Here is a 27,142-nt window from a genome sequence, read left to right as displayed (position 1 = left end):
TTATACTCGAGTCAATAAGTTTTCCCAGTTTTTTGGGGTAAAATTAGGGGCCTCGGCTTATATTCGGGTCGGCTTATACTCGATTATATACGGTAATAGGCTGGCTTTTTAGCCAATCATAATACAAGGCACTTCAGCAAAGTTTGGCATATTTTCTAATTGATTTCAAATCATTTGGGTTAAGCTAAGCAACAAACTGTAGAGAATTCAGCAGATTTTTTTTTGTTAATCTTTCTTTATTGAGGGGATTGAATAAAGAAAAGCAGTTATGACAGTAATGTATCGTCAGAAGAAACCAGCAGATGTTGCCTACATTTTCAGTTCAATAAAATTTGATGTTTAGTGAACTATTATTAATATTTATAAAGCGCAAACAAGTTCAGCAGCACTGTACAATGGGTGGACTAACAGACACCTGTATTTGTAACCAGACAAGTTGGACACACAGGAACAGAGAGATTGAGGGCCCAGCTCAATGAGCTTACATGCTAGAGGGAGTGGGGAATAGGGATACAAAAGGTAAGGGTATGGTAGAAAAACATGTTGCTAGGATAGTGTTCACTGAGGGCTAGGTGTTGTTTTCATGACAGTTGCAGGAGAGGAATCAGTTTGCAGGGAGAGAAAGCTGATTACAGGTTAATTGATATGCTTTCCTAAAGAAGTAAGTTTTCAAATATTTTTTGAAGGATTGGAGACTGGGTGAAAGTCTAAGAGAGAGAGGAAGGGCGTTCCATATGAATGGTGCAGCCCTAGAGAAGTCTTTAAGGCAAGCATCAGAGATAGGAGTACGAACAGAGGTTAGATGTAGGTCTCCAGCAGAGCGTAAGGGCCTAGATGGGACATATTTGTGTATTAGTGAGGATAAATAGGTCGGAGCAGCTTTATGTAAGATTACAGATTTGTTAGCAAGTATCAGGATCTTAAATGGAGTCCTATATCTTACGGGAAGCTAATGTAGGGACTGACAGAGGGGGAGTTGTGGGAGGGCAGGAAGGTAAGCCTCGCTGCCGCAAACATTATAGACTGTAATGGGGCAAGTTGGGAACACGTAAGACCACTGAGAAGCGGATTACAGTAATCAAGGCAAAAGAGAACAGCGGCATGGACAAGCACCTTATCAGGCGTTAAATAGGGTCGGATGCGCGCTGTTTTTGAGATGGAAGCGGCAGGATTTAGCAATTGATTGGACATGAGGGGTGAAGGAGAGGTCGGAGTCAAATAGAACACATAGGCAGTGAGCCAGAGCGGATAGTAGCGCCATTGACTCGGAGGGAAACAGATAATCAACACTTAAAGGAGGGAAGATCATAAGTTCTGTTTTGTACAGGTTAAATTTAAGGAAATGAGCAGCCATCCAGTTGGAAATAGCAGAGACAATCAGAGACACGAGTCAAAAGGGGTGGTGAGAAATCAGGGGAGGACAGATACATTTGCGTGTCATCTGCATAGAAATGATACTGAAAGCCGAAGTAGTAGATGAGTTCACCATGGGAGGCAGAGTAGATTGAGAACAATAGGGGACCAAGGACAGACCCTTGGGGAACATCAACAGAGAGGGATTGGGGAGAAGAAGCAGAGTCAGAGAAAGAAACACTGTAAGAATGTTGGGAGAGGTAGGGAGAGCGGTATCTCGTAGACTGAGATTACGGAGGATGAGAAGAAGCTGTTGATCAACAGTGTCAAAAGCAGCAGAAAGGTAGAGGAGAATTAGGATAGAGTAGATGCCATGGGATTTTGCAGTGATAAGATCATTGGAGATAAGATCATTGGATACTTTGGTCACAGCTGTTTCAACAGAGTGACGAGCGCGGAATCCAGATTGAAGTGGGTCAAGCAGAGCGGAAGTCTGTTAATCTCGCATACTCTTTCAAGGATCTTGAAGGCAAATGGCAGTAATGAGATTGGGTGGTAGTTGGATTAAGGGAATTAAGGTCAAGGTTGGGTTTTTTTTCTTTTCTTTTCTGAATCGGGGTAACGGTTGCATGTTTGAAGGGTAGAGGAAATGTGCCAGATGAGAGGGAGAGATTGAAACTTTTTGTGGGAGGCAGAGCAAGAGGAGACAAAGATCTGAGGGAATAGGATAAACCCCAAAGAAAATGCACAGACCAGGGAAAGGGCAACCCCATGCCCCTTATGTTTATCAAACCACAGTTTATGTGACAGTGGTCAAGGGTGCACTGTTACGTATTAAACAAACACTCCAGACACCAAAACCACTTTAACTTGCTTAAGTGCTTCATGTTTGAAAAGTGTGTTCTTTTTTTCCCCATTTTACAAAAAGTGCAGATTTCATTAGAAATGGGCAATTTCGTAAATTTACCATGTTACACCCGCTGGCTGCCAATTGGACAGTGTTCCTGTTACTTCCTGGTAAATTAGCTCAGTTTAGCTAACCTCAAGAGGCAGGCTATTGTCCATAGCATCAGCCTTGAAAAAACTTCACACTGAGCTACACTGGAAGTCAGTGATTGGACAGCCACAGAAAGTCTGGGCTGCGGTAGAAGGGGAGGGGCTTGCAAAACAAGAGATATACAGCTTTACCAAGCTGTTTTAGATATAACCAAAATGAAAAAAAAAAGCATAATTAAATTTATGAATGTTTTCAGTGTGGAAATATCTACTAAATAGCTATTTAGTTTGTATTTGGGCAGTGAATGTCCTTTTAAAGGAACATTTCAAGGACCACAACAACTACAGTGAACCGAAGTGATTATGGTGCCAGGAGTGTCCTGCACACCCGCTGCCCTTTGTACCAGAGTTCTGACAAGAGCTGCTTCATGCCTCTTCTAGAGACAGAAGCTCTCCGCATAATAGCGTAGCGCAGGAGAGTTAACAGAAGCGCTCATCACCGGAAGAGGAGAGGCAGGGAGTGGTACCTGGCCGACCATAGGTAAGAAGTCAAACTATTTCCAAAGTTATAAATACATACACTGGGGGAGCATCAGTGTGCTGTAGTAGTTATAGTGCCTGTAGTGTTCCTTTAACATCCTCCATCACATGGTATTGCTGCCGGGTAGATATAGACATCATCTATTGCAGTTGGTTGAAAAGGATGCCATTAAAGGAGCCCCTTTGCTTCAAGTGGCCTTGGAAACTAACATTCAATATTATTATCAACGCCACTCATGAACACGGGTAAAGGTGGGAAGGTCTAGTCCTGTCCACTTCATTTATGGCAGTGGCACCTTGTTCAGATAACAAGTTATTTTTACACAGGTATTGGGAGCCGACTGCATTATAGATTTTGGTTTTCTGCCAATTAGTCTCCAGATTTTCAAGCATTTGAATTGCAAAGCCAAGTCACTGCCAGACCTCCCCATAGTAGCAGAAACCCGGCCCAAATAAAGATCGTATGTGCTTGCACATTAGCATGTAAATATGTCTCTTTATTAGGAAAAAAAATTGAGAAAAGAAACTGTCCTTTTATCACATTTAGTAAGGGTGCACAATCCACCCCAAACAACAACCCAATATTACCGCACTAAAGAGAAGTATGGAGTACATAATTTCACTTGGTACGAAAGTAGGATTGCCAGTCTATAAAAACTGCAAGGTGGAGCGGATAAATGCGGTTGCTGCATCCTAAAACGAACAACACAGCCTTTTAACTTTGAAGAACTAGATGTTTTACAGTGACCAGCCATAATATTATAACCACCTGCCTAGTTTCTTTTAGGTCCCCCTCATACGGCCAACAAAGCTCAAAACGTGTCCTGTGGTATCTGGCACCAAGGCATTAGCAGAAGATCCTTTAAATTCAGAAAGTTAAGAGGTGGGGCCTTGATGGATCGGATATGTTGTTCCAGCACATCCCATGGATGCTCAATCGGATTGAGATCTGGGGAATTTGGAAGCCAAGGCAGCACCTTGAAATCTTTGTAGTTTTCCTTAAACCATTCCTGAACAATTTTTGCACTCTGGCATAATGCATTATCCTTCTGAAGGATTTCCCAGCAGAACATTGCCCAGATTTATTTCCCCCAAAGGAAGCAAATTGCAACGGACTGTGTGTTCTGACACCTTTCGATCATGGCCAACATTACATTTTTCAGCAATTTGAGCTATAGTGGCTCTTCTGTGTGATAGAATCAGCTAGACTTTGTTCACAAAGTGCAATGAATAAGCCTAGGATGCCCATGACCCTGGTTCACTATTTGATCTCCTTTGCATAACTTTTAGTAGGTACTAGCCACTGCCTACCAGATCCCCACACAAGACTTGCAGATTTGGAGATGCTCTGACCCAGTCGTCTAGTCATCACTATTTGGCCCTTGTGAAAGTCATTCAGATCTTTTCGCTTGTCCATTATTCCTGCTTCCAACACATGAAATTCAGAAACTGACTGTTCACTTGCTGCCTAATATATCCCACCTGTTGCCAGGTGTCATTGTAACGATGTAATCAATGTTATTTATGTTGCCTGTCAGTGGTATTAATGTTGTGGCTGACCAGTGTATAGTGTTGAATCAAATAACATTTTTCCAAAAACATTTGTATACTAGAACAGGTTTACTTACACACTTCAAATTTGATATCACATGTTCAAGTTTTTGGACCTCAACTTGTAGAGTTTTTATTTCAACCTGAAAGATGGGAAAATATTGCATTTTATAGAACAGCTTTATTTCAGGCTGATGAAATGTCTGTGTTTCATGTTGTGACTATGAAGAGAGCACTATAAATGTAAAAGATGAAAAGTGTGTTTAAAAAACAACAAATAAAAAAAAGAATATATACAGATCCCCCCCCCCCCCCCAATTCTAGATGCACGATTTCTGAAAAATAAAGAAACACAATAGCAGTACATTAAATGCTGCATGTGTCCATTTTATCACCAAAAGTCATTTAAGAACCAGGACCATTTCATGGTTGAACAGGAGGTCCCTAAACAAGCATATAAACTATGAATGCAAAACTAGATCTATAATATATTTAAAATATTTGATGTATTTATCACGGAGTGCACTTTCACATTTCATGATATGTCAGATTATTTTCTTGGTCAGATATAGACTCCTACCTTTGCCTCTTGAATTTCAGCATCTGCTGTTTCTAGAACAATCTCCTTGTCTCGCTCCAGCTGTTGAGCTAATTGATCTATTTCTGTGAGCCCTTTACATAGTTCATCATTCTTGGTGCTAAGATTTACCACCTCGCAGGTCACATTCTGCCGTGTTTCCAAGAGGTTCTCAATGCGTTTCTCAAGATCTCTGTTTGCTTGCTGGAGGCATTCAATCTAAAGGATAGTGAGAAAACCATGACAGACAACAGTTTTATTTAAAGACACTCAAGGAAAACAATAATAAATAACAATAGTCACAAGACACACAAAAAATATACAGAATCTTAAAGGGAAACTCTACGCCAGGCTACCCCCAACTCCGGCCCTCCAGATGTTGAACTACAACTCCTATGATTTTCAGCCTATTTCATTCATAGAATCATGGGAGTTGGAGTTCAGGCAACATCTGGAGGGCACTACAATTAATCTCAATGAAGTGGTTTTTATTGCCAAGTCCTAGTCTCTGTCTAGCAATTATTACATTTTGTCATAACCACTCCTCTAGTAGTTGTCAAAGTGACAACCACTAGAGACCCTTCTTAGAAAAGACTTTAAATAACTTTAAAATCCCTGAAGTTTGGTGTCATCACCACAGCATGATGCCACTGAATGCTGTGAATGCTTCTATATGAAAAAAATCCAACTGGCTGAGGCAAGTGCCAAGATGCCAATTAAGTCCACAATGCTTCTCTTTAAGGAGCAATGGGTTGCCAACAGATCATCAAAAGGAGCAGTTGCCTGATGGAAACTGTATAGCACTAAATATAAGGTGAAAAGAATATTGGTTTTGTTTTAAATGTGGGGTCCCTACAATCCAACATCTACTAATGATTACTCGAACATTAAAAAAAAAACATATGTTTAAGTTTAGTGTTAAGAGTTTTTTTGTGTGCATATGTTTAACAGACAATCCGAAAATTCCCCAAAAGCATTGGCAAGACAGTGAATTGGACAAAGCATAATAGGTATAAAGCATTTGAGTATACTACACAATTTTCAATGTAGAGTAGAATACAGGCTAAGCAGAACATGTCTAGATTAACTATTGAGATAGATATACTCAGCTATGCAAAGTCCTAGGCATGTTGATAGAGATATTTAAAAAAATAAAATGAATAAAACATGCCAACAAAATACGTCTAATGTGGGGCGGAGCCTAGCTGCCAAGCAGAGTGGACGTGCCAAAACCCAGCTCCTGCAATATCTGCCTGATTTTGGGGAATATACCCCGTAAACCTGGCACAGACCCACTCTAAAGGGGCCTAATTGAACGGGGACTCTCGGGGTGCAACTCTGGACACCCAAATCGTCGACCTACCCACCCGAGACCCCAAGCTGCGATGATCGGGGCCTGCAGAATGGCTGGCAGAGGGGAGACGGCCGCTTTCCTTTCCTCCTACCTGCTCCACGACCACCACGACTTTCAATCATCCTGCCCCCCCCCCCAGGACCGGTGGGGGATATCCCGGTCCACGCCGCGAGCCCAGACCGAGCTTCTGCACAGCATATGGGCACCAGGGCCGGCGACACGTGACCCATCGAAAATGGCGGCGGAGTATTCAAGGCAACAACGGACTCAGCTTCAAGCACCTAACCAGAGCTCCGACTGCAGCACAGACCTCATGCAGCGTCTGGATGCACTATTTAACAACTTCTGGGAGAAGCTCCAGCAACGTGCACAGCGCGCCAAAGCAAAGCGAACGGATCCCATGGACCCAAGAGAGAGGAGCTATGGGCAGCCGGGCAAGAGGGGGGCTCCCTCGGGCGCAGCACCGGACCAAAAGCCGACACTCACCCACCCCAGCCCACCCGGGCTGAAGGCCAAGAGGGCCCCGACCCGACAGCGTCGGCCACATGGGCGGAAACACAAGCGGCAATCTACCTACAGACCTCCCGCCACCCCCACGAGGGGGAGACACTCGGGCAACGTATGCCACCGAGTCTCAGGCCAGAAGGCGCAGGCCTACATATCAGCCTGGGGCAGGAGGGACACCCCCACCCCCGCCAGATCTACAGCACCTCCTCAGGACCAGCCAGGGAACCTCAGCCACATTCCCACAGAAGGAATAGGATAAATGGCGACTCACCACAAACTCTCCTATGACCCGCATACGCTAACCCACGGGTCCAGATGCAAGTGATGGTGACGGTGACCGCTGCATACCAGCTTGATTTCATATGCTGACGACTGCTTTTTGCCAACCATTGCATACCTTACTTACGCTTGTCTATCTTAGCCTTCCATTAGTTCAGCTTAGAGCGCTAGATGTTTAACTTTATAATTTAAGAATCACACTGTTAATTATATTGCATCAGCATGAATAGACCTTAAGATTAATGTTACTATATCTATTAAACTCATAGTAAAACACATAAGACAGAATGACGATCGGATTACATGCCTAGTCAGCCGATTATGTAACGATAACTTCCAAGCAATATAATATATAACTGTGCCCATGCTTTACAAAACTAGGCATCTACTGCTAAACGGTGATTTGTGTATTGCACTAAGTGCTCATGTCCTAGCCTGTAGGCCACGTGAAGCCTAGGAGTACTGATCTATCTGTATAGCCTCTACTATACATATGCGCGACCTGTACTGTCCACAGTCTAGGTCCTTTAGCAAGCGACATAGAAATACTTCTAGATATTAAAGTATGAATAACTAAGCATGTTTCTATTAAAAAATTGTGCCTGATATACATATGTCCCGCATGTAAAGCGGGGGAATAGCCTGAGGACTGCTTTCGGGGCACCTCAGACATGCCTGTATCATTTTCATGCACTGCAAAAATAAAAAATTTTAAAAAAAAAAATACGTCTAATGTTCTGGTTCACGTTTGTTTTGTCGATCTTGAAACATTATACATTTAGTGTGTCTTAAGTGTGCAATAGTAAACAATGTTAAAGAACAGGTTTGTAGATAGAGGCATGATAATATAACCTTGCTAGCTAGACACATCTATTTACTTGGCTTGAATTAAACTATGTCAAGCATATAAGACATGGTAAGCAATGAGTAGTTATAGACATGCTAGGTATGGATAGCCACTGTTGCCTTAACTCGGTTCGTGCTGCGCTACAGGAAATCATAGTTCATAAAACAAAACGAACACTGTCATATCGAATTCTGCATCATTAGTGTTTTGGCAAGGCATGCTTTGATAATTCGCTGGCTGATCCGATCCGCAAGGAAGGCAGTCATCCAATACCCCGGCTGGGTTCAGAACTTCCATGTGGGTACAGTTCACGAGGGTGGGTGACCTTGCATAGTCTGTGTGAGGCGACACTCCTGACCCCGGCATGCGATGGGACCAGTACTTCCCTGCCACGAACTTGGTGACTGCTGGAGGCCAAGTTCTTTCAATCCTGGTTGGTGCTTAGCGCTCTAAGTGTTGAGCTCTTCCGCCGGCATGGCCGGTGCCTTGGGGTCGCCCCCTGTTTGGCCCTAGGCTTGGGGAGGCTCACCTCATGGTGTTGCGATTTTTCAGCCTGGGGTACAGTGTCCATCGCATTCAGCTTCATCCTTTCCTCCAGTGACGCCAAGAATCGGTCAGATATCGCTTCTAGTCGGTCTTTGATGTTACTGTGAGACGCAGGGAGGTCAACCTGACATGGTGCTAGGCCTAATATGTAATTTTTTTTTTTTTTTTTTTTAAATTCTTTATTTTTGCATGTGCATATAAGTTACAGACAAGCGTGCAGGGCCAAGACAGCAACTGCAGGCATATTCATAGCATTGCAATGAGTGGCAAGATGGTACAGCACTTTTTTTTTTTTTTTTTTTAACATGAACAGAAAGATTGCCGGCATATTTTTGTGTAAACGTTAGAGTGATGCTGAGTAGTTTTAAGTTTAGATAAAGTACAAGCGTGTGTCTGCGAATTTTAAACAGGCTTGTGTAGCCACTGTAGGAAATACAGGCTAGTGTTACATATCAAGCATTTGAGTGGCACCAGCTAACAGCACTATATTTCGTAGAGTCAGCATAGTTTCCAGACAGTTAAACAAGCATTAAAAGGGTGTCTAAAGCGTGAAACAGTTAGTTAATAGTTTTTTTTAAAAAAGATAAAACAAGCTAGGAACATTTTTAAGGCGTATTAATATATAGGCAAACTAAATAATGACCGCTAGAGCATACACATGAAATCACTGCGTGGCTGATAGGTACTGCAGATTTACAGTGCTCCCCTCTCACCACATAATCTCACTATAGCACAAAAGCACACATTTGAACTAGCAGAAGCAGGTAAGCTTCTGTGGATAGGACTAAAAAGAATATGCAACTCAGCCATATATCATTGGTAATGATGGGGTGGTCTGTCCTGGGAATTAGCCTTGGGTGTCAGCATAGTCAGGCGGCCATTCATCCTATACCCCTGCTGGGCTGTGGGCTGCCATGTGGGGAAAGTTCATGCTGGGCTTCCAGCTGCTTGTCCTGCGTCTGATACCATGCAGTTGGTGGTTGCTGATGCGTTCTGTTCCGTCTTGAGGGCCTGGGCTTTGCATGGGGGCCCGTCGCTGCTAAGGTGTTCTGTCTCCTGGGTGTCCTTTGTCCTTGTGGATGCTTTCTCGCGGTTTCCCGGTGGGGTCGGCAGGTTAAGCGCCTCCGTGGTTGTGGTCTCGCGTTTCTACGCTTTGGGGAGGTGCGCCCCTTGGTCTGCCGCCCTGTGGGAGCCTCCGTAGTTGCGGATTGTCGCAGGCCACTGTGAGGGTGAGTACAGGGCTGTGGTGGGGTCTGTTGGTGCATTAGACATTCGAGTTTCGTCCAGAAATCTTGAAAGTGCTGATCAAGCCGGGTGAGGATATCATCGGCGTCGGGGCTCGGGGGCCATGTGGCCGTCGCCATTTTGGCTAGGCCTCGGTCGACCTGTCGCGAGTTTTGCGGTTGAGCTCGCTGACCTGCCCGGTTTGGAGTGTCCTTCGATAATGGACCGGGATCACCCCCGCCGGTCCTGGGGGGGGGGGTAACGGGGCACCCGCATAGAGGGGTGACTTCGCTTGCAGCGCCGGTTCAGCATTTTGGCCGCTGTCTCCGTCCGGCCTGTAGTAGGCCGCTTCTGCCCCGACAGGGCTTGCAGTTGTTCAGAGAGCCGCCGACCACCTCGCCACATCTCAGGTGGGTCAGGCAGCCTAAGCCTCGCTTGATGCTGCCCCTGTCTAGGGCAATATGGCTGTGAAAAGGCAGTTTTTAGCGAGAGTGTGGAGGAGCTCGTCCAAAACACGTCTATCCTCCATTGCGGTCAGGCCCCGCCCCGAATATGTAATTTTACATATTATTGTGAACAAAGGTGGTAAATACTTTGCTGCTTCAAATTATCCTTATATTTCTAAATCATGTACAATGGTTTTTATCTTTAAGACAAAACACTAGAAAGATTAACTATGTTACTATTTCATCCATTATTATACAAAGTATAACAAATGTAAAGATTTTTCCACAGATTTTACCTAACGTTTTTAGCACAACAGCACCTGATGTCATAGAGATGTCTATCACTGAGATGTTACAAAGATTCCAATACAGCAAAAAGATGTGTTCTTGAGTATCCACTTCAATTGCTGTATCAACATAACAGTTACTATAATGGGATCCATGTCACTTAAGACAATGTCTTGGAAATGCTGTCAATAAATTTATTCCGTAAAAGAATATCGGAGAGTATCCAATCTATACACATCATAAACGGTGTAAAAATGTTTCATGGAAAAAACAAAATAAAAAAGCAAAGACAAAAGACGAAGACAAATACCAACACCATCACCACGGTGATAACAGATGATGCCGATTTAATATCTGCAACCAATTCTAGCCAAATATTTGGAAAGCTGGACTCTACAACTAATACCCAGGTATTCTACAAACACAACCTCCAGCAATGTATCTAAGGAATGTAAACTTCTACAGGCCTTTATAGACTTTGGATTACAAATACAACTTTGGATTACAATTCGTACCCGGATCCATCCAAGAATATCTTACTCTGGAACTTGGTGTTCTTTTCAATTCTTTCACAGACAAAAGCTTTGCTCATTTTAATCAACCACCTTTAAATGCAAAGATCACACTACGGATGTTTTACTGTTACAACAATGATCAAAGATGCTGGTAGCAAAAAAACCTAAAGATTGTTGGAGAACTTTGGTTTACTAATTTAAGGAAGAAGTGCGCTACAATGCCCACAGTTTAATGGAGAGGGTGTTATGGGCAAATGCAAATATTACAAGTTTTAGATTGAAATGTTTTATTTCTTAAACTGTGTACTTTGTCTTTAAGAGATATTGCAATCTGACAAGGTGTTAGAAATGGAAAATATTGTTTTTCATAACTGTTTCTTTAAGCAATAACCTCAGTGCATAATATGTTTGAGCCATTTTGTCCCAGACGAATTACAATAATAATGCATAAACAAGCTTCAAGCCTATCCTATGACTCTTTCAGTACACAATATACTGTGGTAACCTTAGTAGATAAGGATGTTCAGACTTTAAGATGCCATCTTGAACTAAGTCAGGAAAATATCCATGACGTATTCACCCTTTAGTTATGGCCTTGTATGTTTGCCAAATTAAGGGAGGTCCTAAAATGAAAAAAGTAAAAAAAAAAAAAGTAACTTTTTTCATATATGAACTACGTTAACCCTAAAATGACGACACCCAAGGTATAAATAGGTGTACTTTTAAAATGTTAAGACACAGAGGATAGACTTGGAGACAGACGCTGCTCCATCTTAAAATGACAGAGAGGCTGACATGATCAGAAGGGTATGTTAACCTATTAATGATATTTGCAAGCATTTAATTTAATCTTATAAACTCTGCTATGATGGATTTTATATGTCTATATTTTTAGACAATTCTTATTTTATATTGTATTCTCAATTATTTATATATGCTAAATAGAGGATCGCTTACACTAACTATAAAATTATGGCTAAGATCTGTATGGTTAGCCCTACTAAGTTCTATGCTTTAAGACATTATAGTGGTAAATAAGGGAACCAGCCGCGGTTACAATAAGACAGGCTACAGTGACAGAAAAGGGAAGATCTTGTAACAGTATGGCTTTTCAAATCAGAAATGCCATTTAATACCCCATAATCCATTGGTATTTATACAAACAAAAAACCACTAGAAATGGGTTTTACTGTTACTTTGATAAAGTGTGAAATTGCACAGATTACAGTAAAATGTATCAAACATATACAATAAAAATGCATCATTACAGCCAGACTGTGGTTTTGACTTGGCAACAAGAATAAAACAGACTCACTTGAAGATTTAAATGGTCAACAAGCTTCTCATTACTTCTGTATCTGGCTTCTAGAGAAATAACATCATGCGAACGCCCACCATCCAGAGCCAGTGCCAAACGCTCTATTTCTCTGTCTCGTGATTCAACCTTGAAAAAGCAATGCAACAAACTCAGTAAAAGGTGATGCTCTAAAAAAGGTACAAAATAAGCTTTACAATTACTTTAGTATATCGTGTATATTGATGCAATCCACACTGCTACGGTGTTAAGTATCATAACCCTTGTTTGAACCTCCACAGATAAGACTGCTGATGTTTAGGTATACAGTAGCTTGCCTTTATTGGCATTGTTAGCATTTGTAACATATCTAATAATTTAAAGAGGCAACAACTTAATATCAAAATGTAAACAGTTCCGCACAGGGTCAAGGAGGGACCGGCGGAACCACGTAGCACACGGGACCGGAGAACCCACATCCACTAACGACCACGCACACGTTGTTGGCTACGACAACCGCTACTGACACCCTCTAGCACGGCCCTGCCATCAAACGGAATCCACCACACGGGGGGGCTTCGGACCTCAGTTGACGCTCTGTTACACAAGACCCACACCCCACATCCGCACAAACACATATTACACCCAGGGATGCACATTTAACAGGCTAATTCGAGATTATGTACATGTCTACGCAATGAATATGCCAATGGAGATCTGCGTATCTCACAGTTCAAAGCTAATCTGAAGTAGTACGCATGACTACACACGGTATTTGCCAATAGAGACCTGCGAGTCTCACAGTTCATAGTTAAATGGATGATATATGCTTGTATTACGTTCAGTGAGTCAATGGAGACCTGCGAGTCTCACAATTTGCAGCCATAGTGATGTGGAACGTATATTTTTTGCGAGTGAAACAATAAAAATATATTTACAAAAAAAAAAAAATGTAAACAGTTCACGAACAGCTCAACCACAAAGTCTGTGATCTAGCAGTGTTCTACTCTATTTCAGCTTTCTAAAAACTTACATATTTCAAGCAGTTTTTATGACAGCCACTAGAGGCAGATGTAAACATTGCAGTTTAAAAACCAAAATAACAAAACTGGTTGAAAGGACAGGCCACTGCACCCAGACCAGGTCATTGAGATGAAGTTTTCCTTTAGGAACCTGTAGGGAGACCTGAAAATTGGAGTTCAAGCACCAAACTTGACAGAAGCAGTGCAAGTTTACATAAATAATTGTGAAAAACTTAAGGATCAAAATATGCATGTATTGCTGGTAAAGACTGAAAAATGACAGTGGTAACGGCTGCCAAATGTGGTTCTACCAGGTAGTTGTATGCAATCAACAAAAGTCTCCTCCCCCTTCACTATTTTATTAGAGTGGTAATACCACAAGCACATTTGAGGGTAAATTCCTTTAATTGCAGAACTGTTACTTTGCGGATTAGTGACTACAGGAGTAGGCAACATTTGGCACTGCAGATGTTGTGGACTACTTCTCCCATAATGCTCCCACATCTATAATGCAGGCAAAGGATCGTGGAAGATGTAGTCCACAACATGTGAAGTGCTGAAAGTTGCCTACCTATGAACTAGACCATAGTGATGGACACTGTAGTAATACATTTATATAGTGCCTTGCAAAAGTATTTACCACCCTTGGCTTTTTTTTCGTGTTTTGTTCCCTCACAACCTGGAATTAACATGGATTGTTTGAGGATTTGCATAATTTATTTTACAGAACATGCCCACAACTTTGAAGATTTTTTTTTTTTTATTGTGAAGCAAACAACAAATAGGACAAAATAACAGAAAAGGTCAATGTGCATAACTATTCACCCCCCTAAAGTCAATACTTTGTAGAGCCACCTTTTGCAGCAATCACAGCTCCAAGTCGCTTTGGATAAGTCTCTATGAGCTTGCCACATCTTACCACTGGGATTTTTGCCCATTCCTCCTTGCAAAACTGCTCCAGCTCCATCAAGTTGGATGGTTTGCGGTTGTGAACAGCAATCTTTAAGTCTGACCACAGATTTTCTATTGGATTCAGGTCTGGGCTTTGACTAGGCCATTCCAACACATTTATATGTTTCCCCTTAAAACACTCAAGTGTTGCTTCAGCAGTGTGTTTGGGGTCATTGCCCTGCTGGAAGGTGAACCTCCGTCCTTGGCAGGTTTGCTGTTGTGCCATGTTCTTTCCATTTGGTTATGATAGATTTGATGGTGCTCCCGGGGAACATCAAAGATTTGAAGATTTGGATATTTTTTTTTATAACATAACCCTAACTTCTCAACAACATTGTCCCTTACTTGTTTGGATAGTTCCTTGGTCTTCAAGGCAAGTGATGCCTCTTGCTTAGGTGTTGCAGCCTCTGGGGCCTTTCAAAAAAGGTGTGTATATGTAATGACAGATCATGTGACACAGATTGCCCACAGGTGGACATCATTACACTAATTATGTTACTTCGGAAGGTAATTGGTTGCACAAGAGCTTTTTATGGGCTTCATAACAAAGGGGGTGAATACATACGCACATGCCAATTTTCTGTTTTCTATTTCTAAAAAATAGTTTTATGTATATATTTTTCTCTTTGCACTTCACCAACTTAGACTATTGTGTTCTGATCCATCACATACAATTCAGATTAACAAAACATTGAACTTAAGGCTGCAATGTAACAAAATAGGTAAAAAGTCAAGGGGGGTGAATACTTTTCCAAGGCACTGTAATTCAGCATTAGAGCAGGAATACAAATGTAATCCGCTCGGACTGCTGACTAGTACAGGTGAAGTTTGCTGTAACCTGGTCTGGGAGCAGAGTGACAGCTTTGTGTAACTGCAAGATAAAATAACACTTAAAGGGACACTATAGTCACCCAGACCACTTCAGCTTAATGAAGTGGTCTGGGTGCCAGGTCCCTCAGGTTTTAACCCTTCAGATGTAAACATAGCAGTTTAGCAGAACCATGGACTCAATGACTTTTCTGCCCGAACCCCATAAACAACACGATATGTGCATTTCATCTTTAACTCTAAAAGGATGAAATGCGTCTTGTTTATTTAGCATTGATAGCTATAGAAAAATTGAAAAGGCCATTTTGGGAAAAGATTCTTAGAGAACAGAATATTACAACTGCATAGCGTCATTAACCCTAATGGGGTTAAATAGAGGTGCTGACAGAACATAGCTCTAATTAAATCTTAATGCCACATTATCTACAAATGCATTTGATTACTTTAAAGAAAACAAAAAGTAAAAAGGCACAATCATTTCTACAAAGAAAACAGAAACGCAGAGAATATCCTACCTGCTGGTTAAGATTTTTAACAGTTCTTTCTGCTATATCCAGCTTATCCTTTAACATTGACATGTCTTTTTGTAAATCTCGGACCCTAAAAAGGATAAATCAAGAACATAAATGTATAAAATGTATTTATACATCAAATACCTAGTATTCCTTGAACATTTAACATACAAAAAAAATGTATAATACCTGTCATCAGCCACTTGCAGCAGATCTGCAACATAAGGGTCCTCAGACTGTGGAACAGGGCGACTAGTGGTTTCATATGGCAATGGCTGATCAATCTGCATGCGCTGTCGTCTGAAAGGTATGTTTCTTTTCTTGCCACCTACAAGACAATAATATATAAAAAAAAATAAGTCACTTCCCCCTTAACAACTACAAAATTACTAAACTAAAAAAAAAAATATATGAACAATGTCTCACTCAAATAAAAGACCATCTTAAAACATACAGAAATTAATATTGATTTCTGCCAGTACATATGGATCACTTCTACCAGGAAGTCAAAACACAATTTTCATTTTTTCTAAAAAAAAAAAAAAAAAAAAAAAAAAGGAAGGAACCCCCCCCCCCCCCCCCCCCAAAAAAAAAAAAAGTTTATTAATTTTGCAAAATTCCCTTCACTTGTGTCGATATAGCTCACCTGGTGTTTGTACAACCGCCTGCAGATTCTTTTCTTGCAACTCCTGAATTTTCCCTAACTTTGCTTTACTGTCTTTTTCCATGGAGCGAATCTTGTGGACATATTGATTATTCAAGAACTTTAGGTCAGCTGTCTGGTGTTCAAATTTTCTTAGGGAAGCTTTTAAATCTTTAAAAAGAAACATATTTAGTATATCTGTCAAACACATTTTACTCTAGGATTTCTAAAATGTAATGTAAAGTAATAAATTTAAAAAAATACATTTTAAAAACAAATCACAACATAATAAGATTAGCGAATTAAAAATGGAAAGATCTAGACTGGGGGAAAAAGTGTGTCTTTCTGTCAGTGCTGCAAATCCTGGCATATTTTATTTAAAGCATTATTTATGAATTTTATTTAGATATCATATATTGCACTCTTGTCCAGAGCCTATTTAACAATTAATTTAGGAGTAATGTCACATGAATAGAGATATATAATTAGATATACTGTACCAATACAACTGGAGGATCATGCCATATATCTGACAAGAACCAGGAAAGATAGGTGGGTATTTACAGTGGCCAACTATGCACTAGATCAGGTTGTATCAGCCTTTTTGGGGGCAAGTCATACTTCAACGAGAGAAATTGAAGTGAGGCTAACCAATTCTTTTTAGCTCACTCATTAAATTTTCTTGCAGCCTTGCAAAAGACGAATGCATCAGCTATAGTGATACATACTAGTTTTAATTACTACTAGATATGAAATATTATTTAATGACCCTTCTGAAAAAAAAAATATATACTTCACATTCAACTTATAATAGCATTGAAGTCAATGTTTATGTGGCACAGATTGAAATGGCTTAAGGAACACTGGCAGAACACCGCTGCACAGAATTACATTATATTATACAATAATAATCATTATTAAAATAACTTTTAAAAAGTTAGTATTTATGTATAAAGTATATCTGCACAAAACAGACTGTTGTAAAACTTGCAGGGAACAATAAACAAAATTTACATATGATGTTATAGTGCTTGATCTCTGGGCAGTATTGCTTAGGGAGGGCCATACTGAAGTAAATTAAGCTGGAATACACCACATTTTGCAGATGTGATATGTTTTTAAAAATGACCCCCACTAGCAAAAGTTAATCAGCTAGTGGAGTCTCTGGACAATATGGAGATCAAGAACATACAGTTCATTGCACATAAACAAACAATCTATATTTAATGTATCTCAGGGACACATGCCAGTAGGTTTCCAGACATTTGAACAAATTGCTCATTCAAACCTTTGATATGCCGATCAGAGTCTTCTTTCAGTTTCAAGAGTTCTAGGTGCAGCTGATTGTTCTCCCGGACTAGTCTGGCATTTTCAGTTTTGTAAGGTTCTATTACAGAGTCAAAGTTTTTCCTCTCTTGTTCTGTCTTACCAGCTGATAACTTAACATTACGAAGACTTTCGGTTGTGTGAACAAGATCGCTGAAAAGTGTACACAAATGGCAATATCACAATATATCAGTGAAAGCATAGTAAACGGCACCATGATACTCTGGATTAATTAAAACACTAAACCTCATTGCTCAAAGTAAAAAAACAAGAATGAATATATATATATATATATATATATATATATATATATATATATATATATATATTCTATGTACTTTGTGCAACAGTAATAAAAAGGTCAATAGAAGAAAAACCCAGTTTACTCAATAACATCACTGGACTGACTAATTAAATGTCTTCTGCAGCAAATATTATAAAATATTGCACATTTTGATGCAAATTATGAGATATGGATGATGTTTCTGTAGTGCAAATGTAGCATATATGGCATCAGATTTTTTTTTTTGAAAATTACTACTAAAACAAATACAAAGCTTTGAATCTGACTTAATCTGAGCCCCAGGTGTGTCAACAGTCTTAGCACGTCCCTTTCAAACAGCAGCCAGACTGCACTGGGCATAAACATAATTTCCAGTTGGGACGGTAACTATGGGATCATGATCTCACAACAGAAGCAAGTACTGGAGAAATGGAACAAGAGTTCCAGGGTGGCTAATGTCAACACTGTACATAGTTGGCGTCTGTCATCAGCATGCACAGCTAATGGCGACACAGCCACTGCCTCTTTCCCTCAGTCTGTCCTCGCTGAAATGACGTCAGCGGTGGAAGATGGGACTGCTGGGAGAACTTGGCATTGGGGCTGAAATGGAGGTAAGATAAGGCCAATAAGGAATGCACTACTCTATTAACATATGCAGTCAAAACAACTATTCTCCTGAAACTATGGGCTCAGATTGATTTCTATTTATCGATGAGATTACACAACACATTGCAACAAGATATATACACATCTAAGAGAACAGAAACATTAGGTTCTTATGGCAATCAGTATATAAATTAAAGAAGCACAGTCCTCTGTGTTCCCCATATCTTCAGATATTATAAGGCTGTCCATCTCTTGATGTTGTCTCAAATAAGCATGTTGGCTTACTAAGCCAGGTCGATAGCTATATATGTTTATGTGGTTACCCCCCATTGTATTGTCCACCTTATTCCACTATACAATGTTCCCTCAGGGGTATTTGTCTGTGGCCTAATAGAGGGTGGATATCACCAAAGTTAGGCATTTACGGATACGAAGAAAGCTGTTGATGAGAGTCTTCTTGGAAGAAAAATCAGTTCTGGACTGAACTTGATCAGGAATGCAATTTCTACATTTTGTTCCTGTATGCGAAAATCTCTGGATGATATCACCACTTTCAGATTACTATAAATGCCCAGGCTAGATGATGCCTTTGCTGTTCATTTAATTACCAATAGTCTAGATTTTGCCTGGAGGTGGGATACCAACTTGGGAGACTCTTTACATCAGACTAAACAGATACTTCTGATAATACAAGGCACATCACTTCATGTACACTGATCAAGACAAATGATTGTTTAGATAAGTGGAATGTCTAAATACAACTTAAAATAAGCTACTATAGAGCCATTTATTTCAGGGTTTTAACATGTTTATTGCTATTCTCAATTATTTATTACTATGTTACAGGATTAAAAACGGATTTCCGTTTTGTACAATTAATGTTCAATTAATTAAAAGTAAAAATGTAAATTTAGCTAGAAATACGCAAATATTTCAAATGAGGCCTCAAGTAAATATGTAATCTAAAAAAGGTGTACCTTGGGAAATTTACTAATTGAAATGTGTGTTGGTCCAAAAAAAAAAAAGATGGAATCCAATTATCTAAATGGTATCTTCATCTTTTCAAAACGGCTTAGACTTAGTCTCAGAATGGTATCGAGGTCCCAGGGAGGAGATCCCCTATTTTCACTCATTGTGGTCTTCAAAGAGGTTCTCCCAAAAGAGGATTTACGTACATTTTTTATTATCAAGCTGATAAAGACTTAACATAGTAAAAGATCATGATTATATCTACATTATGGATATATAGGTGTTAAGTACTGTGCCAAATCCCAGTATTCAACATCTAAAATACATAAAGGACATAGTAAATATCTGCCTCACCCCCATTATAAAAAATAAAAAAAGTACCTGAAAAGCTTTTCCACTAAAGGTAGAGACTCAATACCGAGTGTCTGCTTGTATCCCAGCTGGTCAAGGCGCTTCCGAAGATTGATAAACTTCCTTTCTGCTGCTGTACTCATTGTTACTGATTTTCCAAATCAAAATGAAGTAATCTAGATGCAGGGTCTACATTTAAAAAGAGTGCAGTAGTTAGTGACAGATTACACAACACCCAATAAACCAGTACATCGGGTGCTTTCCGTTGCACATTAGCTCTTGTTTAGCCAATCACAAATACCAGTATTTTGCATCTTTAAGCAGCAGAAATGTAAAGGGACTTTTGAGCCATACTAGTGGTCAATACATGCAAACATATTTATGTAAGCAGGAAAATATTTATTTTGTACCTTAGAGGGATAATTTAAGCATTAGAACAACTACAGCTTAATGTGATGGCTTGATGCAAAGGCAGTGTCCCTGCTGTCTCAGCAAGTGTTTACATTGCTTCAATTCAGTTGAATGTATGCATTCTACATATATTAAAAAAAAAAATCATCTTTAGATTACACCTTTAAAGCAATCAGTGAGTTGTATTTTCCTTCAATAGTTTTTTTTTTTTTTTTTTTAAAGGACCACTCTAGGCACCCAGACCACTTCAGCTTAATGAAGTGGTCTGGGTGCCAGGTCCAGCTAGGGTTAACTAATTTTTTTATAAACATAGCAGTTTCAGAGAAACTGCTATGTTTATCAATTAGTTAAGCCTTCCCCTATTTCCTCTAGTGGCTGTCTCACTGACAGCCGCTAGAGGCGCTTGCGTGATTCTCACTGTGAAAATCACAGTGAGAGCACGCAAGCGTCCATAGGAAAGCATTATGAATGCTTTCCTATGTGACCGGCTGAATGCGCGCGCAGCTCTTGCCGCGCGTGCGCATTCAGCCGACGGGGAGGAACGGAGGCGGAGAGGAGGAGGAGAGCTCCCCGCCCAGCGCTGGAAAAAGGTACGTTTTAACCCTTTTCCCCTTTCCAGAGCCGGGCGGGAGGGGGTCCCTGAGGGTGGGGGCACCCTCAGGGCACTCTAGTGCCAGGAAAACGAGTATGCTTTCCTGGCACTAGAGTGGTCCTTTAATCTGCTCTTTGGTCAAAAATGAGAAATTCCCGTATAAATGCTGAAATGGTTCCCATGTGTAGCACAGTAATAATCAGGTCTCAGACTTCAAGACTACTAACACTTAGCTAAATATCGGGCCATACACAAAAACCTACAGTTTATTGTATCACACACAAAGGCTGATATACACAAGGCAGCCTATTATCGCTATGGGCTTACTTTGAATGATGCAGAAGAGTGTTCTGTTCTCTCTGATTTAAATGTAAAATCACATAACGGAGTAATAGAAAGTCCTTTTACAGGAAGTGCACTATGCTGCTAGCTGCCATTTTCACTTTAAATACACCTCCTCATTAACTCTTTCCACACTCAGCATGCATCTTTCACTTTCAAACTTGAAAACCAGGCTGCAACTCTTTAAACTGTGGAAAATAAACATCATAAAATGGTGAACTATACAAGATGTAACAGTATATTGGGGGCTGGTGGGGGCAACCTGATTACAAAATATTAATGCAATTCTCAGAATATAGCTACATCCACCTCGAAGACCGACAGAAAAAATAAGTGTGGCGGACGCTGCAAGGTCACACACGTTAAAAGTGGTGCTGCTCATCCCAGATATAGAGGTGTAGACATGTTTGTATGAACCACAAGTTATTGTCCAACACCATGAAACTTTCCTGCTAATTTAACCTAGTCACAAGTGCCAGATGTAGCAGTAATTAATTCCTAAAGGAAGTGGTCCTGGTTAGTCATTGGTTAATTAAAGGATTAAACAAGCATATGAAGTGAGATAGTGGTTACTGTACCCTGTGTAAGCAGCACTTCCACACGTGATGAACATAACAGCAAGCCACATGAGCAGCTCTAAATCACCTGACTCACCTAGTCTGTTGGAGTGAGTTATAATATTAGAGCAAACAGGGTGAAATGCCATTTCAGTCATTGCAAATCTTTCTAAACAGTCATCTTTTTGATATGGCAAAGTATTCATCGTGCAATTTTATTCAATTTTTGAGCTACATTGCCCAGTTTTTGTCAAAAGAGGATGGTTCTCCTGGCACCTACAGCCTGTTCCCACGCCTGCTATACAGCTAATCAGGGGTGTCCTAACTTTTTCCAAAGAGGGCCAGATTTGATGAAGTGAACATGCGTGAGGGCTGACCATTATGCCTGACATTCTTTAAACCATTAAAATTAAATGCAAAATATCTATTTTATGCAAAGTTTATTGCAAACGGCATACTTTTCATATTCTGTCTCAAATCTCTTTATTCTGTCCTTTCTCGCTTTATTCTGTCTCAAATCTCAGTATTCTGTCTCTTTTCTCTTTATTCATACTCTCCACTCTTTATTCTGTCTCAAATCTTAGTATGCTGTCTCTTCCCTCTTTATTCTGTCTCAAATCTTAGTATGCTCTCTTCCCTCTTTATTCTGTCTCAAATCTTAGTATGCTCTCTTCCCTCTTTATTCTGTCTCAAATCTTGGTATGCTCTCTTCCCTCTTTATTCTGTCTCAAATCTTAGTATGCTCTCTTCCCTCTTTATTCTGTCTCAAATCTTAGTATGCTCTCTTCCCTCTTTATTCTGTCTCAAATCTTAGTATGCTCTCTTCCCTCTTTATTCTGTCTCAAATCTTGGTATGCTCTCTTCCCTCTTTATTCTGTCTCAAATCTTGGTATGCTCTCTTCCCTCTTTATTCTGTCTCAAATCTTAGTATGCTGTCTCTTCCCTCTTTATTCGGTCTCAAATCTTAGTATGCTCTCTTCCCTCTTTATTCTGTCTCAAATCTTAGTATGCTCTCTTCCCTCTTTATTCTGTCTCAAATCTTAGTATGCTCTCTTCCCTCTTTATTCTGTCTCAAATCTTAGTATGCTCTCTTCCCTCTTTATTCTGTCTCAAATCTTAGTATGCTCTCTTCCCTCTTTATTCTGTCTCAAATCTTAGTATGCTCTCTTCCCTCTTTATTCTGTCTCAAATCTTAGTATGCTCTCTTCCCTCTTTATTCTGTCTCAAATCTTAGTATGCTCTCTTCCCTCTTTATTCTGTCTCAAATCTTAGTATGCTGTCTCTTCCCTCTTTATTCGGTCTCAAATCTTAGTATGCTGTCTCTTCCCTCTTTATTCGGTCTCAAATCTTAGTATGCTGTCTCTTCCCTCTTTATTCGGTCTCAAATCTTAGTATGCTGTCTCTTCCCTCTTTATTCTGTCTCAAATCTCAGTATTCTGTCTCTTTCTTTATTCCGTCTCAAATCTCAGTATTCTGTCTCTTCTTTCTTTATTTATTCCGTCTCTTCTCTCTGTCCCAGCAGGAAGAAGAAGCGCGCCAAATCCTGTGATGTCCAAGAGATCGCGAGAACGCAGATTGAGGACATGCAGTCCCGCGGTGTTCAAAGATACAGAGAATCTCTGAATCTTTGAACGCCGCGGGCCTGTACGTCCTCAGCGGTGCTCGGGAATTCACTGGGAGCCACAACATATAGATTTAACAAATTACCTGTGGAGCCGGATATAACCGGAACGCGGGCTGCAACTGGCCCGGGCTGGACTTTGGGCATGACTGAGCTAATACATGATACATTTGCCATCCAACTTTGGACACCAAGGATAGGTTCAGAGCACCAAGGGCTTTTACCCTAGTACTCTCTGCATATCACTGCCACACTAAGCTAGATGGGCTAATGTGGAAATTTACTTCCCTCATTCCTTGAGTGGCAGGAGTCAGGAGTGCCCTTGGCCTTTGTCAAACCATAACAAATGTTTGATACTAACCAGTGGAATAGCACCTTAATGTTAACGGTTTCTACCAAACTCACAACAATGAGCTACACTGGTTAGGGTGTCCCTGTTAATATTCCTACTTCAATCACAGAGTGTGTGAATTCAATAAAATGATTACTGTGGACCGATTAAATGTACCCATCCATTGGAAACTTTGGAATCTGATTAAATCAGTTTTGGAGATTCTATGTGAAAATGTATTTCCAAAACATCTGGACTGAGAGAACCAGTCAACCCTGATGGATAAAATTTGCATTGGAGATGAATTAGTTCTACACGGTCAGCCAATTACCTCTTGCGTGTAGAAAAATACAAGGTGGGTTCTTATGCCACTTAAAGGGTTACTGGGGACACTATACCCATTTTATCTAAATGAATTAATGCCTGGAGTCCACTTGTGTGGTCTCTGCATTCAGAAGTAAACTGTTCTCAAGCAATTTAACACAGAATAAGGGTCCCTAACCATCCTCAGCTTGCACCTACTGAAGATGTGGCTAAGGCAGAGATTAAAAACTTCCTTCTAGCAATCTAGATTCATACCTCCAATGGAGCAGTCACTGACACTCTTATCCAGTCATAGCTGCCCATTGCTGATCAGGGAATTGCTTCCTCATTAACCCGAGATGAGAACTCTCGCATAGCATTAAAACACTAAAAACAGTGTAGCAGCGAATGGAAGAATGGCGCCAGGGGACTCCACACACACTATAACCACTTCAATGAAATTAAGCTGTTTCTTTGGCTACAGTGTCCCTTTTAGGTGACATTATAGCCTTATTAAAAAGAGTATACCTAGCTTAGCTTAATGAAGTGGTTTAAGTGTACAGATCATGCACCTGCAGTATCACTAATGAATTATTTGCCATTTAGGAGTTAACTCGCTTTGTCTTCTTCACATAATGTGGGGGTACGGTTCACTAACTAATAAGCAGGACATTATAGTGTTTGGAATAGGTTTGTATTTCTAATGCTACAGAGTTCTTTTAAAAAACACTATGCTAAAAGTATTTTATGCTTTTAATGAGGTTTGTTTAAAGTTATAATACTGCACCCCTATTTATAAAACTTACATTAAAGGACCACTCTAGGCACCCAGACCACTTCAGCTTAATGAAGTGGTCTGGGTGCCTGGTCCCTCTAGGATTAACCCTTTTTTTTTTTTTATTTAATAAACATAGTTTCAGAGAAACTGCTATGTTTATACTGAGGGTTAATCCAGCCTCCAGAGCCTCTAGTGGCGGTCTCATTGACAGCCACTAGAGGCGCTTGCGTGCTTCTCACTGTGAAAATCACAGTGAGAAGACGCCGTCCATAGGAAAGCATTGAACGCGCATGCGCATTCAGCTGATGACGTCGCGAGGAAGGAGGAGAGGAGGAAAGCTCCCCACCTGGCGCTGGAGAAAGGTAAGTGCTTAAGCCCTTCCTCTCTCCAGAGCCCGGCGGGAGGGGGGCCCTGAGGGTGGGGGCACCCTCAGGGCACTACAGTGGTCCTTTAATTCCAGTAGCGAGACTACAATTTGAAACTCACAGAGAAGTACCGAGGCCACACATTGTCACTATTAACATTGTTACTAGAAACACCACAGACAGCCACTAGAAGTGCTTCCTGGGGCAGGCAGTGTTGCACAATGTTGAGACGATAAACATTCCAATGCTCTGGATGGAAACGCTGAACATTCCCCATAGACACATTGATGCATCTCTATGCGGGTATTCTGTTTGGAGCAACACAGGGTTTTGTCTTGCATGCATAATAGCCTTCCAATGATTTCCTATGGGAAAGCATTGGATTGGCTGAGATCAACAAGTTTGATTATCTCAGCCAAGGAGACAAAGCCAACCGCAGTGAGACTGGCGTGGTGTCGTAAAAAAGGGGAGTGTAATCCCTTTTTCAAAGGGAGGCCAAGAATCCAAATAATTATTTTACCACTATAGTGTCAGGAATACATATTTGTGTTACTGACACTATAGTATTCCTTTAAGTCCTTAGAAAAATCTAAAGATTTAAGGAGGAAGTGCATTTAGTTTCTGACAGCCCAAAGTGGAGTGTTTATGGCCAAATGTAAACGGAAATGGCAATATCTGACGCATCTGACGTGAATTTTGAACAGTCAAATTGGAAAAATTATCCCAGTTAGAGACATTTTAGTCTAAACTTTGAATTCTCAACTATTTCCACTTTAGCGATCAACCTTGCAGGTGTATCCTTTGCACCAAAAATTCCCTCCGCTCGGATTTCTCAGAAAATCCTGGTATTTAATTTCTCTGAGTGAATTATTGAGCATCCACATCTCACACACAAACTCTCTAATCCCTCAAAATAAATAAAAATACACACACGCATCCTGTCCCCTCAGAATCCCATTCAAACAAATTAACAATGAATAAACGAATGAATACTGCACAGCATGCCGAGCTCTATTTGGGGACACATATTTACAGGGAATTCATTATTGAGAGACCAGAAAGAAGAAGAAGAACTCTCTCTTTAATTGTCTGCCCTTAATTGACTTATTCTCTGTATCCAGCATTTGGCAACATGTCGCTGACCCCTGAAAATCCTCTGAAAGGGATTTACTAGACATAGTCCAGGGATACAAGGATTAGGATGCTCCTTTAAATAGCAATGTTACATATATTTTTTTTTTTTTAACAAGTTTTTGATTTTCCCAATATTTTATCTCTATCCCAGAGGTGATCAATAAAAACCATCCCATGGTTCTGCCGGACTCCAACTCCCACGCCTCCCAGCCAGTGTTAATGCCAGCAGCACAGGGTGTCTGGATACACAGTTTGCAGTAGCTGGGGTCCTGCCATTTACCCAGCCCTGATTTAGCACACATTGCAATATAAATCACATACTACCAAGCAGAGCCAGGGCTGCGAGACAGGCTAACTGCTAGCAGTACGAGAAGAGGAGCATGATGGGAGTTGTAGTTTTCAGGCTGCTCTCGCTCTCCCAGTTATTATGGCAGGAGAGATGACAGTGTGACTTACCGTGACAGCATCCACCAGGCCTTCCGCTCTCTCTGTCTATCTAGCTCTCTCACAGGGTCATTGCTGGCCCGCACGGCTGGAGGGCGGAGAGACCCTGCGGTGTCCGAGCTCGGCGGACTGACTGGCTGGCTGGCTGCACGGCGGTTAGAGAAGCGGTTTGAAAAAGGCGCGCGGGCAGCCCGGCCGCGAAGCAGAGCTGGATCCCCATAGCAACGCTTCCCATTCGATCAGGGAAACCGAAGCGCCGAGTTCTAAACACACGAAACCTAATCCACACCGGTTTTTAGAACTTTGGAAAGTGAAAGCTGGTCAAGCTGGCTAATCATTCTGTCAGGACAGAGACACAACTCACAACTGTCCCCATGCTGGCCCCAGCTCCCTCTGGGCTGCTCTTCTATACTGCTGCCTCCTTTCTGTAGGAGCTCAGTGTTCTTGGTGTGTCTG

General features: G+C 40.9%; 1 protein-coding gene across 1 annotated transcript in view; it reads right to left on the bottom strand.

Annotated features, from left to right (window-relative positions):
• CEP135 (centrosomal protein 135) overlaps nt 1-26,925 on the bottom strand; it is a 61,272-nt gene extending 34,347 nt beyond the window's left edge. Inside the window, exons 1-9 of the mRNA XM_063458032.1 lie at nt 26,699-26,925; nt 19,839-19,997; nt 17,562-17,752; nt 16,277-16,444; nt 15,820-15,958; nt 15,634-15,718; nt 12,339-12,467; nt 5,021-5,236; nt 4,518-4,583 (exon numbers count right to left, since the gene is read on the bottom strand). Of these exons, the coding sequence (XP_063314102.1) occupies nt 4,518-4,583; nt 5,021-5,236; nt 12,339-12,467; nt 15,634-15,718; nt 15,820-15,958; nt 16,277-16,444; nt 17,562-17,752; nt 19,839-19,951 (1,107 nt within the window). The 5' untranslated portion in view covers nt 19,952-19,997; nt 26,699-26,925. The remainder of the gene's footprint in view (nt 1-4,517; nt 4,584-5,020; nt 5,237-12,338; nt 12,468-15,633; nt 15,719-15,819; nt 15,959-16,276; nt 16,445-17,561; nt 17,753-19,838; nt 19,998-26,698) is intronic.
• Between the last annotated feature and the right edge of the window lie 217 nt (nt 26,926-27,142).

The sequence above is a fragment of the Pelobates fuscus genome, chromosome 6 (assembly GCF_036172605.1).
Source record: "Pelobates fuscus isolate aPelFus1 chromosome 6, aPelFus1.pri, whole genome shotgun sequence".
In the NCBI taxonomy this organism is placed as follows: domain Eukaryota; kingdom Metazoa; phylum Chordata; class Amphibia; order Anura; family Pelobatidae; genus Pelobates; species Pelobates fuscus.
This window is presented reverse-complemented; position numbering and strand designations above follow the sequence as displayed.